Consider the following 19,204-nt stretch of genomic DNA (forward strand, 5'->3'; position numbering starts at 1 on the left):
TTATTCAAATGACTTTTCAGATCTTGTTTCATTTTGAGCTCACCAAAACACTAATAAGGATGTTCATTTGACTTAACAGTAGCACCGTCATTTTCAAATAAATAAGGTACCCAAGGCGTTAGTTTACTTGATTTGCTCAACCACAGAGCTTGTTAGGAGCGAAATGAACCAGGACCAGAAGCCCAGTGTCTTGAATTCCAAGTCATCATAGTTCTACTAGAATTTGAAGAAATCAGAGAAGCTAATTAGTCTAAAGTTTTTGATATGACTTGAATCACTGTGGAATAGTTACTTAAAAAACTTCAATGTTGGAGCAAAACTCATTGTCACAGGTAGGTATCAGAAGAACATAATTTTTTTCAAGGTAATGGAAGGTAAGAAATAATTAAATAGGAATTATATTTACTAAAAATGGGAATGTGGATGGGAATTAGATGTAGAGATTTAGGAGAGATTTTACAACAAATTCACATAGTAAGGGAGAGCATAGACAACACTGTACAAATATTATAAAAAATTTGGCTTCGTGTCTGTGTGGACTTCTATGAAGGGCTCATGTATAATGTACATAATCATCATGAAAGTATTTGGCCCAGGGTTGAAGTTTGTCATTACAGGTAAGTTTTATGAGTTAACATGTCTCCTTTCCTGATGCTGAAGGGGCATTTCCAAAGAAAGTGGGCTTTGGAGTCAGGCTGACCTCGAATTTCCGATCCACCAGTAACTATGTATATGAACATGGACGTTATTCTCTGGACTCAGTCTCCTAATCTGTAAAATAGTATAACGGTATTATCCAGCAGGGGGTGTATGAGAATTAAATGAGACTGTGTGATGAAGTATTTAGCATGTTGTCTAATGCATGAGTATTTCTGTCTGGATAAGCCCGTGGACAGAGGAGCCAGGCGGGCTACAGACCATAGGGTTGCAAAAAGTTGGACACGAGTGAGCACCTTACGTTTTGTTGGCTAACACGTCATATGTGTTGCATAGCTGTTTATTCAAATGTAAAGGGAAAATTGCATCCAAGAGGCAGAGTGTTGGTAGCCTAACTGTTGATGAATTGAAATTCTTCAGGGGATGCAGCTGTACTATTAACAAATGGAAAGTTATCTTATGGTTCCCTCACACACATAAAATTGAATTGGAAGGTATCTGTTTCTCTTTAGCAGACTTTGGTACACGGCACGAAAAAATGAGATTAAAATATGTTTTTTTTTATATGTCCTATTGTTGTATGTGCTTTAAATCTTAATCCTTTAATTTAATTGATATCATTTCTAACAACAACATTTATTGGCTCTAAAATATATAACCAGTAAGCTTGGGCTTCATGCTCATATTTATCAGAAAAAAGTTTTAATTTATAAAGAAAATGATCAAGAAGTGAAGTCAATTAAATATAGATAGAAATCTCATGAATTAAAAATTCTTATTTAAGTGTGAAAGAGCTTCAATTATTTAGTTTGTAAAAGAAAAATGAGAGGGGGTAAAAAGAGGGAAGACCTAAATCACTATCAACAAAGTATATGGTTGGAGAAATACAGTCTCTTGCTTTTACAATGTGTAAAATACCACTTGTACTAAAAGCAAGATGTATAAAATTAAAATAGCACAGTACAACCCAACTTTATTTACAACATGAGTGAAAAATCAACCCTGTCTGCTTACTGATTTAGAAGAAAAACCAGGAACTTTGCTGCACAGGCAGAAGTTCCCAAGAATTGTCTTTTCTTCTCAGATGAGAAGTCCAATTTCTCCCTTCTTAAGATATTTCCCCCGAAGGACTCTCCCAGTGGTCCAGTGGCTAAGACTCCACCTTCCAATGCAGGTGGCACAGGTTCCATCCCTAGTCAGGATATATACTTCATGCAGCTGGTGGAAAAAAAGAAAACTGGCAGTAAAGCAGTTTAGCAGCCTTAGGGGGCAAATTCAAATTATAGGGAAAACACTGAGAGCCAGAATATTGTGTATTATTACTCAAGCTAAAATTTCAGATGAAATTCCAAAATAAAATATGCTGTTGTGAACATTTTCTGAATTTGGAAAAATTCTAAGTAGATTACTTGATAAGTTTAGTATAAGAGCCTTTCTGAAAATACATTTTTTTTACATGAAAGTATAGTTAGTTCACAATGTTGGGTTATTTACAGGTGTACAGCAAAGTGATTCAGTTTTTTTTGTGTGTGTATTATTTTTCAGATTCTTTTCCATTAAAGGTTATTACAAGATATTTAATATACTTCTCTGTTCTACATAGTAGGTTCTTATTGTTTATCTATTTTATATACAGTAGTGTGTATCTGCTAATCCCAAATTAGGAGTTTGGGATTAATAATACATTTTTAATAGAAGTTTTGGAAGTACCATTATACAATCAAGGCACTTTAAATAACATGCTGCTCTACTCCAAAATCTGGAGTGGTTCAGGTATAAAATTGAGAGGTCATATAAAATTAGAAATAAAGAGAATTTCCTCACTTCAGAATCGGGCATGGGATCCACATCTGGAGCTCAAAGTTCAACTTCACAGTACACGTGTCAAGTACACATGGGTGTTGATTCCCATTCTCAAAAGTAACTATATTGCTTTGTAAAACCAATAAATTTTCTCTGGGTATTTATTTTTATGATTCATTCCAGAATCAGTTAAATGAAGAGTGAGATTCCACAGAGTTGCAGAATATGAGAATGTGTTATTTGGACAAAGAGAGCATAAATTGCAAAATACAGGATGGGAAAGGGAAGTAGTTTACAAACTAGCAAAGATTTTCACCAATACAGAAACCATCATACCCAATTGCCCCCACCGCCCCTAATCCCACCACCCACCCATCTACTTCAAAACAGGCTCCAGTATTATAGAACAAAAGAGATTTTTAAAGATCAATTGGGGACTTCCCTGGCAGTCCAGTGATTGGGACTCCACATTTCCACTGTAGGAAGCATGGATTCAATCAATAAACATGTTCATGAATGTTGGAAGTCTTGATGTGGGGTATTTATATGGGATATTTAAAAGTCATAATCCCATGGACAGAGGAGACTGGCAGGCTATAGTCATTAGGTCATAAAGAGTCAGACACGACTGAAGCGACTTGGCATGCACACAAGATGCACTCCATCTCTGCATATGGAGAAAAAGTGAAGGTCAAGTTATAATCCAGCTCTGCTACTTAACAGCTGTGACTTTGGGCAAGTTCCATGAAGTCTTGAACTTCTTTTGCCATTAAAAATAGAACACTACTATGCACCTAGGGACAGGGCAGTGGCACCCCACTCCAGTACCCTTGCCTGGAAAATCCCAGGGACGGAGAAGCCTGGTAGGCTGCAATCCATGGGGTCTCGAAGAGTTGGACACGACTGAGCGAGTTCACTTTCACTTTTCACTTTCATGCATTGGAGAAGGAAATGGCAATCCACTCCAGCGTTCTTGCCTGGAGAATCCCAGGGACCGGGGAGCCTGGTGGGCTGCGGTCTATGGGGTCACGCAGAGTCAGACACAACTGAAGCAACTTAGCAGCAGCAGCAGCAGCAAGCACCTAACAACGTACTGTGGATGAAAGGCCATAGTGAGCAGCAGCCTTCTGTTCTTTTACTACTCACTAGGTTTTTCCAAGCCACAACATGTTGGTATTTCTTTAACCATTCTTTTTCATTACTATTCCATATTCCCCTACAGAGAGAAACCTCGAGGCAGACACTTCCCCCAAGCCCACTGTTTTTCTTCCTTCAATTGCTGAAATAAACCATGATAATGCTGGAACATATCTTTGTCTCCTGGAGAAATTTTTCCCTGATGTTATTACAGTTTCTTGGAGAGCAAAAAATGACAAAAGAGCTCTGCCATCCCAGCAGGGAAATACCATGAAGACCAAGGACACATACATGAAGTTAAGCTGGCTGACCGTGACCGAAAACTCCATGGATAAACAACATGTATGTGTTGTCAAACACAAGAAAAATATAGGAGGAATTGATCAAGAGATTATTTTTCCTTCAATAAAAGAAGGTAAGTGAATATAAATGTAAATATAACCTCCCAAAACACTGTTTTTCAAAGGCAATACCCACCTTTCCGGCTAAGTGTTAATGAAAAACAAACAAATATGTCTTGATAAAATGATGTTTCATTTAATGGTAGCTATCTCCCCATACGATTAAAATAGGATAGGCCTTGAAACATAGAAAAGAAAAAATTTTACTTCTCTCACCCTCAGTTTCATTTTCCAAAATATTAAGATCATATGATGTTTAAGTGTTAGAGTTGTTGTATGGATTAAATGAAACAACATATGTGAAAGCATCGAGCAACTAAGCACACAACAGATCTTCACTGTTGGGGATCTTGGTTGGTCAGGAAATAACAACACTTCTACATCTTTCAGGAATATCCTTCAGCAGGCAAAGTCATTCTCAATTCAGTTCTCCTTTACAATTCCAAAGCAATGAGTTATTAAATGACAAAATGGTCTTTGTATAAGGGAGCCAAATTGCAGCTCAGCAAAAAGAATAATTTGACCAGGTGGTTTTTTAAGGGCTTAGGTTTTTGAAATTTGTATTTTACATACCACTATAAGATAAAATTGTAATCAAAGATTGGGTGATGTTAAAGTGTACAAACTTACTCCCATTACACAATGAATGCATTTCTTGCTATTAGAAAAGGTTTTTCAAGATAGTTTTATTGCAGCCCTAGCACATGCCAGGTCTGGAGGGATGTACGGATGGACACACTGGGGTGAATTACTGCCCAAGGAGGATGCATTAGTCAAGAGAATATACACTTTCCTTGATGACTTAGGGTCACTTGTGATCCAGGCATGACATCTCAAAGCAGCCCCCGTGAGCAGATGCTGGACATGTCCATGCAGTGTGGGCAGAGAGCTGGGATGTGCCTCGGCCCTGACAGTGGTCCTGTAATTCACTGGACTCAGGATTTAATGTCCTGCATGTTCACCTAACAGACCAAAGTCTCCAAAGCGCCCATCAGAAGGAGTCATTTTGTTCTTTTCCCTGTGGCTAGGAAACCTTTTTCAGAGAAGGCAATGGCACCCCACTCCAGTACTCCTGCCTGGAAAATCCCATGGATAGAGGAGCTTGGTAGGCTGCAGTCCGTGGGGTTGCTAAGAGTCAGACACGACTGAACGACTTCACTTTCACTTTTCACTTTCATGCATTGGAGAAGAAAATGGCAACCCACTCCAGTGTTCTTGCCTGGAAAATCCCAGGGACGGGGGAGCCTTTTGGGCTGACGTCCATGGGATCGGACATGACTGAAGCGACTTCACAGGAGCAGCAGCAGGAAACCTTTTTAAAGCCGTGGGAACCAAGCACATAAAACGTGCATAGATGTTTGCTATGCCCCAGTCTGAATTTCTGAAGTAAGTCTTTATCTTCTCTGATTCTTAGTTTATCCAATGATCAAATCAGGTTTGAACACTTGTCTTGGTTTTGTCCTGGGGCTGCAATGAAGAACAAATGAAATAACATCAGAGAAAACACTTGCTTTCCAAAATATGACATGGCTGTACCTATTCATATATTCATCAAATCCATTTATATCCTCTTCTAAAACTAATTAAAAATAAAATTACAAAAATAGCTCTAAATTTTAATTTTTATTCTAATAGAACAGAAGCAAATTTGCAGTTTAATGTAATCGTGGCTTTAAGAGTCCTACTTAAGGACACTAAAAGTACTAGGTTTTAGTACTTTTTTCTTGTAATGAGAAAAAAATAAGTATATAAGTTTCATTGTGACAGTTACCATATTAGAGAGATATTCCAGTTCATAATGTGTTTTACCTGAACACAATTCTGAAACAAATGCATTCCAAGGGTTTCTAATGGCTGTAAAGCTAATGATGGCATTTCAGTTAATGTTATTCTATAGCAAACTTCCAATGCTGTTTCTTAAAATTGTTTTGTTTTTGATAAAAGCTAAGAATATAACATGAAGTACATATTAGTGAAATGATTTTACAGAGAAATAAATCTAATCTGGTCCTAGTTTTTGACCAACCTTCACTGAGAAAGAGAACTTAAACACATAGAGTTGATTATAAAACTTTAATACTTCATTGTTTCTGCCTCAACCAATGCATGTTAATAAGAGGTTTGTTTATCTTTTAGTGAATAAAGTCATTGTAAGGGAATATATGTATATTACACATACATATATATTGCAATATACTGCTGCTGCTGCTGCTGAGTCGCTTCAGTCGTGTCCGACTCTGTGCAACCACATAGACGGCAGCCCACCAGGCTCCCCTGTCCCTGGGATTCTCCAGGCAAGAATACTGGAGTGGGTTGCCATTTCCTTCTCCAATGCATGAAGGTGAAAAGTGAAAGTGAAGTAGCTCAGTCGTGTCCGACTCTGAGCAACCCCATGGACTGCAGCCTACTGGGCTCCTCCATCCACGGGATTTTCCAGGCAGGAGTACTGGAGTGGGGTGCCATCACCTTCTCTGATTGCAATATACACACACGTATAAACATATGTGCATGTGTGCGAAGTCGCTTCAGTCGTGTCCAAATCTTTGCAACCCCATGGACTGTAGCCCACCGGACTTCTCTGTCCATGGGATTCTCCAGGCAAGACTATCAGAATGGGTTGCTGTGCCCTCCTCCAGGGGATCTTCCTGACCCAGGTACCAAACCTGTGTCTCCTGTGACTACTGCCTTGCAGGTGGATTCTTTACTGCTGAAACATACTCACAGTGTCAAATAATGGGCACAGATAATTCATTAATACTTGTTCTCATTTCTTGTAGTTGTCACCTCACTTGTCCCTACTACTGAGCCTCCTACTGCTGAGCCTCCAAATGATTGTTTGACTGATGAAAGCAGTAAGTTTTTGTACAGATTTATCTTTATGTCATGTTTTAGTTTTTCTTTCTTTCTGTTGAACTTCTCTGTTGTAAAGTGGAAAAGACCAATTATCTGAAATTGTGGGGCTCATTATTGTTATAGTTTTACTGATCATCTCTACTGTCATCTGTCAATAGATTATATACATATGTGTATGTATATATTCACAGACACCATATTATACATAATATGCACTGACTGTAAAATAATGAGTGTGGACAGTTGATTAATACTTGCTTCCTTTGCTTTTATAAGTTACAGATACTGGTTCTAAAAAAGCTTGTCTGAAAGATGGAAGTGGTAAGTTTTGCTTATGTTTGCCTTTAAGACATCCTATAGCACTTTTTTCCTTCCTGATCAATTACCTTTCTAAAAAATGTTATCTATTTATTTTTAAATGTAACAAAGATGAATATTTTGAATGATGCAATTCAAAAAACAAGTACAATTCAAAAAAAATGATACCAAAAAACAGGTACAATTCACAAAGAAATAGACATCATAAACAGACACCTAACAACAAAGAAACAAAGATACCTAAAGCAAAAATCAGGAGAAATATAAGGGAAAAGAAAAAAACATATAATCATAATGAGACATATTGACATTTCTCGGAGAATATTTTATCAAAGCACAGAAAAAATAAAAATGGGAGCATCTTGAATGATGTCATTAATAATTTAAATATAATAGATTTCTATTTATATTAATTTATCTTAATCTTATATCCTATACAAATATATTTAACATTTTGTATCTCATACATTGTTATTAGATATCCACAGGCCATTTAGAAAAACTGACAAAGATAAACACTCAGTTCAGTTCAGTCGCTCAGTCGTGTCCGACTCTTCGAGACCCCATGAATCGCAGCACGCCAGGCCTCCCTGTCCATCACCAACTCCCGGAGTTCACTGAGACTCACGTCCATCAAGTCAGTGAGGCCATCCAGCCATCTCATCCTCTGTCGTCCCCTTCTCCTCCTGCCCCCAATCCCTCCCAGCATCAGAGTCTTTTCCAATGAGTCAACTCTTCACATGAGGTGGCCAAAGTACTGGAGTTTCAGCTTCAGCATCATTCCCTCCAAAGAAATCCCAGGGCTGATCTCCTTCAGAATGGACTGGTTTGATCTCCTTGCAGTCCAAGGGACTCTCAAGAGTCTTCTCCAACACCACAGTCCAAAAGCATCAATTCTTCGGCACTCAGCCTTCTTCACAGTTCAACTCTCACATTCATACATGACCACAGGAAAAACCATAGCCTTGACTAGACAGACCTTCGTTGGCAAAGCAATGTCTCTGCTTTTGAATATACTATCTAGGTTGGTCATAACTTTCCTTCCAAGGAGTAAGCATCTTTTAATTTCATGGCTGCAGTCACCATCTGCAGTGATTTTGGAGCCCATAAAAATAAAGTCTGACACTGTTTCCACTGTTTCCCCATCTATTTCCCATGAAGTGATGGGACCGGATGCCACGATCTTTGTTTTCTGAATGTTGAGCTTTAAGCCAACTTTTTCACTAAACATTACCAAATTTCTAAAAATAGAATTTTTTTGTCAATCACTTATACACATATATTACTTTTGAAATTATTTTTTGTTATAGGTTTTTACAAGATAGTGACTATAGCTCCTTGTGCTAAATAGTAAACATTTGTTTCTTTTTGCATATCTACTTTTTTTTAATTAGAAATCTAGCATCCTATTCAAACTAAGTCAAACAAATGAAATCAAAATGTCATAATTCAGATTGGCTGGGCAGATGAAAACATGTGCATGTATGCACTCCCATTTACCATGTCACTCTGCTTGACCCCCCAAACTGTATGTAATTGTTTTATATCGTTAGGTTAATCATGTTCCCATTATGGCTTGCTATTGTAATTCTCTTTTACTTTTTGTTTGGCTATTGATTGTGAAAACTCATAAGCATCTTTCACTATTGTGATTATGAAATGGCAACCCACTCCAGGGTTCTTGCCTGGAAAATCCTATGGACGGAGGAACATGGCAAGCTATACAGTCCATGGGGTCGCAAAGAGTCAGACATGACTGAGTGACTAACACTAACATTAACTAGTACTCACTTAATACCGTTGATTCATGACTGGTCAACAGAAAAATAATAGAATTCTATATCACCAAAACTACCATTTAATAAAAAAACCTGTAAACACTTTTTAAAATCCAGATGTGTATTAGAATTAACTTGGAATTTTTTGAAAAATACAAATGCCCAGGTATTGCTTTTTTTTTCGCCAGAGCTCCAGATATGTTTCTAATAAGCAACCATGTTTAAAAGCAACTGGACTATATGAGAATCTTTTACTTTTATCTAGTTTGTTTCACTTTTTCTATTTCATATTCGGTGCTCCCGTTTCATTTAGTTTATGTTTTCCAATTTCTCCATCTCTTTTTTTTTTTGATGTTCTTTATCAAGCCTTTGTCAAGCATATTAGAAAAGTTATTGTATACATATATATATATATATATATATAATATATATATATTTTAGAAAGCATGAGTCGGACATGACTGAGCGACTTCACTTCCACTTTTCACTTTCATGCATTGGAGAAGGAAATGGCAACCCACTCCAGTGTTCTTGCCTGGAGAATCCAGGGACAGGGGAGCCTGGTGGGCTGCCGTCTCTGGGGTTGCACAGAGTCGGACATGACTGAAGAGACTTAGCAGCAGCAGCAGAAAGCATGAATTTTTACCTGATCAATTACCTCTTGAACTTCCTTGGTTAATGTTAAGAAAAAGTCAATTATTCCTGAAACTGTGGTGTTCATACATTTAATCAGAGTATCTCTCCTGTCTGTGTTAGCAGATCTTCTATTATATATACATGCATATTAACGCACACAGAGTTAATCACATTTGTGCCACTGTCTAATAATATATATGAATGACTGACAATACAATTGATTAATACCTGCTCTCCTTTCTTCTAGATACTAATTCTACAAAGGCATGTCTGGAAGGTAAAAGCAGTAAGTTTTGTCTTTGTCTGCCTTTGTGTCATGTTACAGCATTTTTTCCCTCTGGATAAACTTAACTTTTGGACTTCCTTGATATAAGGTAGAAAAAACAAAATGTCTGGATATTGCAGAATAGACTGTATATTTTAAGTAAATCCATTGTTCCTGAAGAGTCATCTTAACACATTAAACGCTGGTTTTGGTGTAAGATGACTCTAAATGAGAGGATGAACTGATAGGCTCCAAATTATTTCAACAGTGGGCTTTACCCAGTTGTGTAGATTTTGTTTGTAATAATTGCAGAAACTTGATATCAAGTTGCTTCTAGATTGTTTTTGAGTTTTAGCCCTTGCTGGTAACTAATACATGAACTGACACTTGCTGAGAGCTTGATATACATAAGGTGTTGTGCTGGATCTTATGTGCATATTTTTTTTCTTCATCATAACACTCCTATGAGGTGGTGCAACATTTTCCCATAATTTTTCAATGAGGGCCATTAGCCAAAATTACTTAAATCCCTTGTACCAAGCTCCATAGCTAGATATGAGGATTCAACAAAGGCCATCTGAATCCATGGTTCAGACACTTCCTCAGTTCTCTATTCCATCTCTAAGATATAGAGCAAGAATCCTAAAACTGAGACCCTGAGACAGGGTGGACCCATGGGCAGGGTATAAGTGCGTGGATTTCCAATTATCCCAGACAGCACTTTAACCCCAGTTCTTTTATTATTAGTTGCACGAAGGTGGGTACATTACTTCTATTTCTGGGCAATAGTGCCCTCTTCTGCCAACTGGGAACAGTTGCACCCAACTCAGTTATTACAGAGATAAGGTCACCTATGTGGAATGTCTCCCACAGGGTATCCATTTAGCTGGCACAGGATGAGTACTAGTTGGTGGCCCCTTCTCCCTACATGAAGGGTCTCAGTGAATTTAGAAGAGCTGGCAATGGTCCTGCTGATCCCTCCTCCGTTCCCAGTGTGTCAGGGGGCCTGGAACTCAGCTAACATCTGACCTGACTCAGGGCCATGAGTTATGAGCATGTCCCTCCTGAGATCCTTTCCACACCACATACTAGTGATTCTGGAGTTCTGACTCCATGAAGGTAAAGCATAGAAAAGGGAAACATACAGGAAAAAACTCAGCCTTGTAGTCCATTGAGTAGCAAGTCAGGCCCAGTATCATTGTTAATTGCTTCTTGACATCATATATTTCTGGCAAAACTTCGAAGGAGAGTAAGTGCAATTATCCTAGAACATCACGGGCACGAGGTTAGACATCTAAGAAAGACAGGTGACTGAGGCATGAGCTCCTAAGGTTTCGGGGATTTTGACTAACCACTCTCTTCCATTTTGTACAAAGTTCTCTTTACTAAAGCCTTCCACCCACCTCACTGTGTCACAACCAGATTTCCCTGGTTGATCCCCTTCATAGGAATCTCATTGGTGCACAACATGTAGTGGCTCAGATGCTTCCACATCAGCAATTCAACTTGCTGTTTATGCTTAACTTTGATGTCTAGGATATTTATTGGACATGGAAATGCAGGACTACAGAGCAGCTAAGAATACCTTCTTCAGATTCAGGTTGCTGGGATTGAAATGTGACTTCTGGTGCTTTCTAAATGTGTGACACCAAGCAAATTATTTCTCTCTGTCCTTAGTTTACTGGTAAAAGGGGTTGAAAATGATAATCTCATAGGTTATTTGAAAACTTAACTAAGATTAGAATCTTGCATGCAAAGCTCTCAGAATAAGTGTTTGACATTTGGTTAGGGGTTAACAAACGTCACCTCTTATTGTTACTCAGAGATGTGATGGCACAAAAAATGCAAAATGCTACTTATCATAGATATTTTTCCCATTTGGACTCATTCTTTAAAAACACAACCTTGCTTTTTAATATTTGGGAAGGTTCTGTTGAATTTAGTTGAGGTCGTTGATTGACTTGAATTGTCAACTAGATTCTGAGTTGTTCTGGTGGTGGTGGTGCTCATGGTGGTTGCATCTGTTTTCTTTGGGTTTGGGGTGCCACTTCTTTGCAGATCACCAGGAATAAATCATTGTGACCACTTCCGTGAATATGTCCTCTCCTCTCAAAAGAACACTTGAAACTAACCAAAATGACTTCTCCTAGGTACCCTGCAGCTGCAGCTCATGAACACCTCTGCAGCCTATTACACCTACCTCTTACTCCTCCTCCTGAGCACAGTCTACTTTGCTGTCATCATTTCCTGTGTGTTTAGGAGAACAGGCGTCTGCTGTGACAGGAAGATCTCGTAATGGGGGGGCTACCGAGAGATCAACTTTCCTTCATCCTCTACAGTCCCAGAAAGTCTCTGCTTGCTTTTTGGTTTGGGTTATCTCAGTTCAGATGTGTATTTATCTATGATGTCATAATGTCCCACCCCCAAGTCCTTTCAACTCCTGAGCGCACACAGTGGGCAGCTCCCTGTCTCCTCCCTCAGCACCTCCACCCAGACCACGACCCTGACCCTCCCTGTCACACACCCTGGAGAAGTCAGCTTTGCTGCTCGAATTCTGTACTTAGATTTTCGTAACATGAACAATAAATACAAAAGAATCACAAGCCCCCTTTTGTCTGTGTACTTTAATTTCATGAAATCTAACCAAGGTGAGAAACAGCATGATAACCAGGCTATCAAATTCAGCGCTGATGTAATAATGGTCAACACCACATTTCTAGGTCTTTCACTGAGATGGTGGTTATGCTGCTTTCTCTGGGGCACCGGCTGCAAGACAACCAGTGGAGCGGGTCCAACAGGAGCCAAACAAAGGTGCCCGTGTTCCTTCTCTTTCAGAGTCACCAGAGGCAGACTCATTGGGTTGGGGCATTCGGATACTGACAGTATAACACCCAGCATGACCTGCACTGTGTGTGCTCAGATCTGTGCTAGGGTCTCACAAGCCTGACTCCAGGTCCTCGTGTTAACCCCTGATGAGACCTGCGCCAACACCAGAGGAGCATCGGGTGCAGGATGAAGCATGCACTGTGGCCGTCGAGGGCCTGGGTTTGAACCCTGGGTCTGTATTAGCACTTGTGTGATCTCAGACAGCTCTTCGAGCTCTCTGTGTCATCATTTCCTCATCTGTGTAATGAAGTTACAGAGCCCTGTCTCCTGGAGTGTGAGGATTAGATGAGTCCATGATGCCTGGTCCATGCAAGTTCTCAACATTAATATCTACTGTCAGTAGTTCCTAAGCTACTGTAGGAACAATAGATTCCACACATACACAAATGCACTGAGATTCATTTCTAAGCTTACTTCCCTGCAAAGAAATCAGATGTAGATGGAACAGAGACTCCGTTTCTACTGTTCATCAGGTAATCCCATTAATCATTTAAGAACCCCTGGAAGAAGCAACAGTTAGAGTTCACAGTTTATAGGTTGGAGAGGTTAATTTGTCTGTTCACGGTCACTATTTTGTAAATAAGAGTCATTCAGGTTTTTCTGAACCTGGAGCTCACATTTTGTAATCTAGCATCACATGGCTTTCCCTTGGTTCACTTTCTGCTGAGAACAAACAAACTACTACAGGACAAAACAAACACTGCTTCTTTACTAAAGGCTTCCTCCAAGGATTCGGAGAGAATTTTCTTAAGAATTTGTGATTGTATCTGTCTTTTTCTTACGTATATACTCTGGTTTCCACATATCTACTCCCGTGGTTGTCAACATGGTGGAAATCCTGCCTTATTCTATGTGTGTGGTTTTACAACTTCTTTTTCTTTTCTGCTGAAATATTTGTTCATGTCTTTCAACCATTTTTCCTATTGAGTAATAATACGAATAAACAGGACACTCATTATATGTGTTTCTGTGTATTTCTGTAAGTACAGACATAGAACAAAAAGTTAAATTCATGGTAGAAGGAAGGAAAAATAAGGGATGTTCTATTTCCTCTAATGAATTCTTTTAAAGGAAATTTTTTATGTATTAGAATTGAAACACTGTCTTATTTAAAATTGGAAAAGCTTATTGTTTGTTTCTTTGTGTATAATCGGCTTCAGTGTGTATGAAACAAGTTCTTAGGCAATTAAACAAAGGTTCCCATTTGAAAACAAAAAGAGACCAACCAGATAAACAATGGTGGTTTAGTTGCTGAGTTTTGTCCAACTCTTGAGACCCCATGGACCATAGCCTGCCAGGCTCCTCTGTCCATGGGATTCTCCAGGCAGGAATCCTGGAGTGGGTTGCTATTTCCTTCTCCATGGAATCTTCCCACCCCAGGAATCGAACATGGGTCTCCTGCATCGCAGGCAGATTCTTTACCGACTGAGCTATGAGGTAAGCCCTTAGATTGATCCCTTGGTTCATGTTAACTTGACCAGTCCTCTTTAGGTAAAATACATTGCCCTCATCTTAGAGATTTGGAAATATTTATTCAATGGGAAGAAATAATGTAGTAAGTACAGAAGCCAAGAGGGGAAACTTACCTTGGCTATTGCACAAACTGCTGTGATGAACTTTAGGGTGCAAGTATCTTTTCAAATTATGGTTTCTCCAGATATACACCCATGAGTGGGATTGCTCGATCATATGGTCATTTTATTGCAACATGGATGGATCTGGAGATTATCATACCAAGTGAGATAAATCAGAGAAAGACAAATATCGTATGACAACACTTATATATGGAATGTAAAAAAAAATTATACAAATAAACTTATATTAAAAAAAAGAATAGATTCACAGACTTAGAAAACAGGTTTACGGTTACCAAAGGGGAAAAGTTGGAACAGGGATATATTAGGAGTTTAGGATTAACATATACAAACTCCTAAATATAAAACAGATGATCAACAAGGACCTACTGCATAGCACAAAGAACTCTACTCAATATTCTGTGATAACTTATATGAGAAAAGAATCTGAAGAAGAATGCATATATGCATATGTATGACTGAATCACTTTGCTGTTCACCTGAAACTAACACAGCATTATAAATCAACTATACACTACTATACAATAAAGATTACATTTTAAAAAGGAAGCAATAAAAATTTAGAAAAGGGCAAATTTGCAAATCTCTGAGAAGTTTTGTGCAGCTGATTTTCCGGCCAGGACCATACTGGACAGCGTCTCCTGTGCTGTCCAACTTCCTGCCCCTCTCGCCCTGGGCTGCCCTGGCCTGGGAAGGGTAGAGAGGGGAGGGCAGTGCGGGTGGGGTGACAGCCTGAGTGGCAGCAGGAGGGCGCTGGTGTGGCTGATGGGGTTTCATCCTCTCAGGCTTCAGTTTTGTTCACATGCTCAAAACCACATTTTGGTTGATTTGTGGAAACTGTTTAAAGTCAAACAGGCCCTACTGGTTGAGACTGTACAAGGCTAGCAGAGGTGTCAAAAAAGTATAAGCACAATTAAACCACAACCAACTTTGCTCACTTTCAAAAGGTCACAACTAATGGAAGAAAAGATCTCTCTACCCAGGCATGTAATTGTTATCAAACAGACTAGGCTGTGGGTCATGGTTCCCCATTATGGAAATATATGCAAGTGCATACTCAGTTGCTTCAGTGGTGTCTGACTCTTTGCGACCCTATGGACTGCAGCCTGCCAGGGTCCTCTGTCCATGGGGATTCTCCAGGCAAGAACACTGGAGTGGGTTGCCATGCTCTCCTCCTGGAGATCTTCTTGACCCAGGGATCGAACCCAAGTCTCCTTTGCCTCCTGCATTGCAGGCAGATTCTTTACTGCTGAGCCACCAGGGAAGCCCATTTAAATATACAGTTCTTCCAATTAGCTCCTAAGTGAGTTGGGAAACTTACACCCAGAATGTTCAGATGCTGCACCTTGGACCACACCCTTGACCATGAAGGAAAGAGCAGACAGGACTCCTTGCAGCGCTAAGATCATCCTTGACATTCCTCCAGCCACCTGTGTTCTTCCTTAGTCTGTGACTTACTGAGACTGGAACATCTTGGTCTCATTTTCTCAGTGTAGATGGGAGGACACAAGACCCAATCCCTGAATCAAGCTGCATGGACTGATGTGAGATGCTTTTTTTCTCATGAGAAAATAGACACAGAAGACCAGGGTTGACGTGTGCAATTGAGTGTCATATACTGAGTCACCCAAGACCCCGTAAAGGGACTAAATGACTTTAGAGTCAACCTGAGCAAGGCTTACTAGGGGACAGTAAATCAGATGACAGTGTGACAGGTGAATAGCAGAGGGTTGTTTGCAATGTGAGCATGAAGAGCAGGTGTCCCCCCGCCCCACACACACACCCAGCAGGTCCAGAGTGGGGTCCAGACCCTGCACTCCATCCATCCAGTCCCAGAGGGAAGCAGGGCTTCATGGCTGAGGTCAAGGCTTCAGTTCTCACAGTCCAACCACAGAGCACATTCAAGTCACATCCTCATTCTTCTTGTCTCTGCTCTGAAAGCCAACATCTAGGGGGACATGCCCTCCTAGGGAGACTAGCCGAGTCATACTGGTCCAGCCCAAGATGGGAGGAGAGCTCTTTCTCAGGTTAAAATCACACACTGATATCTGGCTCAGGCCCCAGTTATGATCGTGGTGTAGACACGGGTTCACTCCTCGGACAGAATGCTCCCATCATAATGACACCACTGAAGTCTTGAGGTTTTAGTCCAAGGCCAGACCCTGGAGCTCCCCCCTCCCCTCTCTCCATGTAAGAAGCTCCCCCTGATGAGGCCCCAGCTCCCCAGGGAGCCTCCAGCTGCATTTGTGTCCTGTGGCCCATTCTTAGACTGAGCATGGGTGGAGTCAATTAGATCCACACAAATGACTGCTTCCACCCAAACCAGTGTGATTTTACCTATACACAACTAAGCGTTGCTTGAATAACAATGAATATAAAAAAGAAAATCCAAAAACGAGTACACATGCTGCCTTCCTATGAAGCATTATGTTGAACATTCTTTTCTGAAAAAGAATAGCTCACTATATAATTGAGTTTATTTTAATTCAAACTAACTAAATACAAGGGGAAATGATGGCAATGATTTCATGGTGCAGTTTCAAAGAAGAGTATCCAGACTAATTTAGATCATTCTCTTAAGAGAAAGATACTGTTTCTGGAGACCTTTGGTATGTATTCATAATCCCTCGTGTCCCCCTTATTCCAACATGTTAGGCCAAATGTATGATGAAAAACAGGAAAAATAAAACTAATTATTTTGATATGTAGGAACTTGTTACTTTTTAAAATTGTACAAAAAGGCATGTACATGAGTGTTTTTTTTTTTTTTAAACCAAGACAAATGTAGGGTCTTAAGAAATATTGGAGTAGGAAATGGCAACCTCTCCAGTATTCTTGCATGGAAAATTACATGGACAGAGGAATCCAGTGGGCTACAGTCCATGGGGTCCCAAAGAATTAGAAACAACTGAGCACATACACTAGAAGAAATATAAAAGAAATCTCATACATGAAACAAGAAATTCCATTCTGCAAGTTAAAATAAAAAGATATTTTGCTTACGATGAAATATTACTGGCAACTTTTCATTACGAGATCAGATTCAGTCTCCTCTAAATACAGAGTGGACCATGACATTGTCTTACCATCCTCAGGCAGGTGACTAAATATATATGGATACGGCACTGTGTCATGAGATACTGCAATCAATAAATTCTTTATTAGCTGTTCAATAACATCAGCAGTGAATGGCACCTTTTCAGCCTTCAAAAGGAAGATCTCATCTCTGGTGTTTTTCTCTTTTTTGGTGACGTTCAGTGAGGGTTTTTTCATGGTTAGAAAGAGAGGAAATAAGCGTATTTGAGATATGGTGTAAAAAGGCAAAATGCTACATTTGCCCTGTGTTTTCATTAAGAAGTTTATGTACTGAACACGGACTGTGTTTTAGACACTTAAAGAACCATATGGAAGGCTATCGAAGGATTTATTTTTAGAATAAATTTTAGAAAGGGATCTACTATTTCCACAGCCACATTTTTGTTTTATGTCTGAACACTACTGAAGAAAGACAGGTTGAAGTATGTTGAGTACCACCGACGCAGTACAAGGCTTCCAACTGCCACGCTTGTCTTTCTTACACTGTTGTTTGTCTATGTAGATGTCACCTCAATTGTCGCTTTATTTTCTACCTAACATTTTACCACAGCTGGGCTATACATCTCAGGATGGTGTAAGTGATAGTCCTGGAATACTCTTTCAGCAAGTATTCCATTAGCTTTTTATTTGGCTCACACCTCACCAAAGCCTTCATTTCAGGACACTGAGTCTTGCACCTGGGTTGCAGCTGAGCACGTCTGACTTTGTGCTGCAGAAGAGAAGCTCAGGAACTAGGCCTGGTGTGCGTGCTGAGGGACTCACAGCTTCCCTGCCCAAGTCCCCTTTCCTCACCATACCCTCACCACCCTTCTCCTGGGCTTCAAGGCAAAATTAACCTGAAAATTAGCATAGCTATACACATGACTGAGTGATTAAAAAAAAGTACATACTAAGGAGGCCCTGGGTACAATTAATATAACTGGAAAGAAACCTGTATTTCAGTTGGAAGTGATTGCTATCTTTATTCTCAAAGCTTCATTTCGGGTGGATCCTTCAGCTGATCGCTCCCAGTGCCCTATCTTTAAAATTTCTGAGGATATGATGCAGAGATAGGGGGACCTGGCCCTGTCCCCTGGTCCTCACTGACCCCTGGTTCAATTTATGAGTTCTCCTTTGAACATACACACACACACACACACACACACACACACACACACACACACACACACACACACACACCTGATTCTCCAAAACTGCAATCTTCCCTATAATTTCCATATTAAGTGGACCCCAGACATCATTTACTAGAAACTGTCCAGGTTCAGTCTTCTCTAGTGGCTCAGAAGGTGAAGAATCTACCTGCAATGCAGACATCATTTACTAGAAACTGTCCAGGTTCAGTCTTCCCTAGTGGCTCAGAAGGTGAATAATCTACCTGCAATGCAGGAGACAGAGGAGATTTGGGTTCGACCCCTGGGTCAGAAAGATCCCCTGGAGGAGGGCATGGCAACTCACTCCAGTATTCTTGCCTAGAGAATCCCATGGGTAGAGGAGCCTGGTGGGCTACAGTCCCTGGGGTCACAGATAGTTGGACACAACAGAATGACTGAGCATGCACACACATCTGGGTTCAAGGTAAACAATAAGCCCTACCATTTCTGGAGCTCTTCCTCTGCCTCTGGGACTGGACTACACACTGTGTTCACATGATCCTGTTTACTCTCCATACAACCCCATGACTTCCCTTTTCACAGACGGAAAAAAGGAAGTGAAGCTCCTTGCCAAAACTACACAGCTATCATATTATTCAGAAAATTTAGTCCCCCTCTGATGAGACCC

General features: G+C 40.0%; 1 gene segment (V, D, J or C); it reads left to right on the forward strand.

The window, feature by feature from the left end:
• LOC113891509 overlaps window positions 1-12,451 on the forward strand; it is a 32,438-nt gene extending 19,987 nt beyond the window's left edge. The window contains 5 exon segments of the C gene segment in view: window positions 3,683-4,012; window positions 6,776-6,850; window positions 7,128-7,172; window positions 9,831-9,869; window positions 11,999-12,451. Coding sequence covers window positions 3,683-4,012; window positions 6,776-6,850; window positions 7,128-7,172; window positions 9,831-9,869; window positions 11,999-12,144 — 635 coding nt within the window.
• Window positions 12,452-19,204: the final 6,753 nt, after the last annotated feature.

The sequence above is a fragment of the Bos indicus x Bos taurus genome, chromosome 4 (genome assembly GCF_003369695.1).
Source record: "Bos indicus x Bos taurus breed Angus x Brahman F1 hybrid chromosome 4, Bos_hybrid_MaternalHap_v2.0, whole genome shotgun sequence".
NCBI classification, from domain to species: domain Eukaryota; kingdom Metazoa; phylum Chordata; class Mammalia; order Artiodactyla; family Bovidae; genus Bos; species Bos indicus x Bos taurus.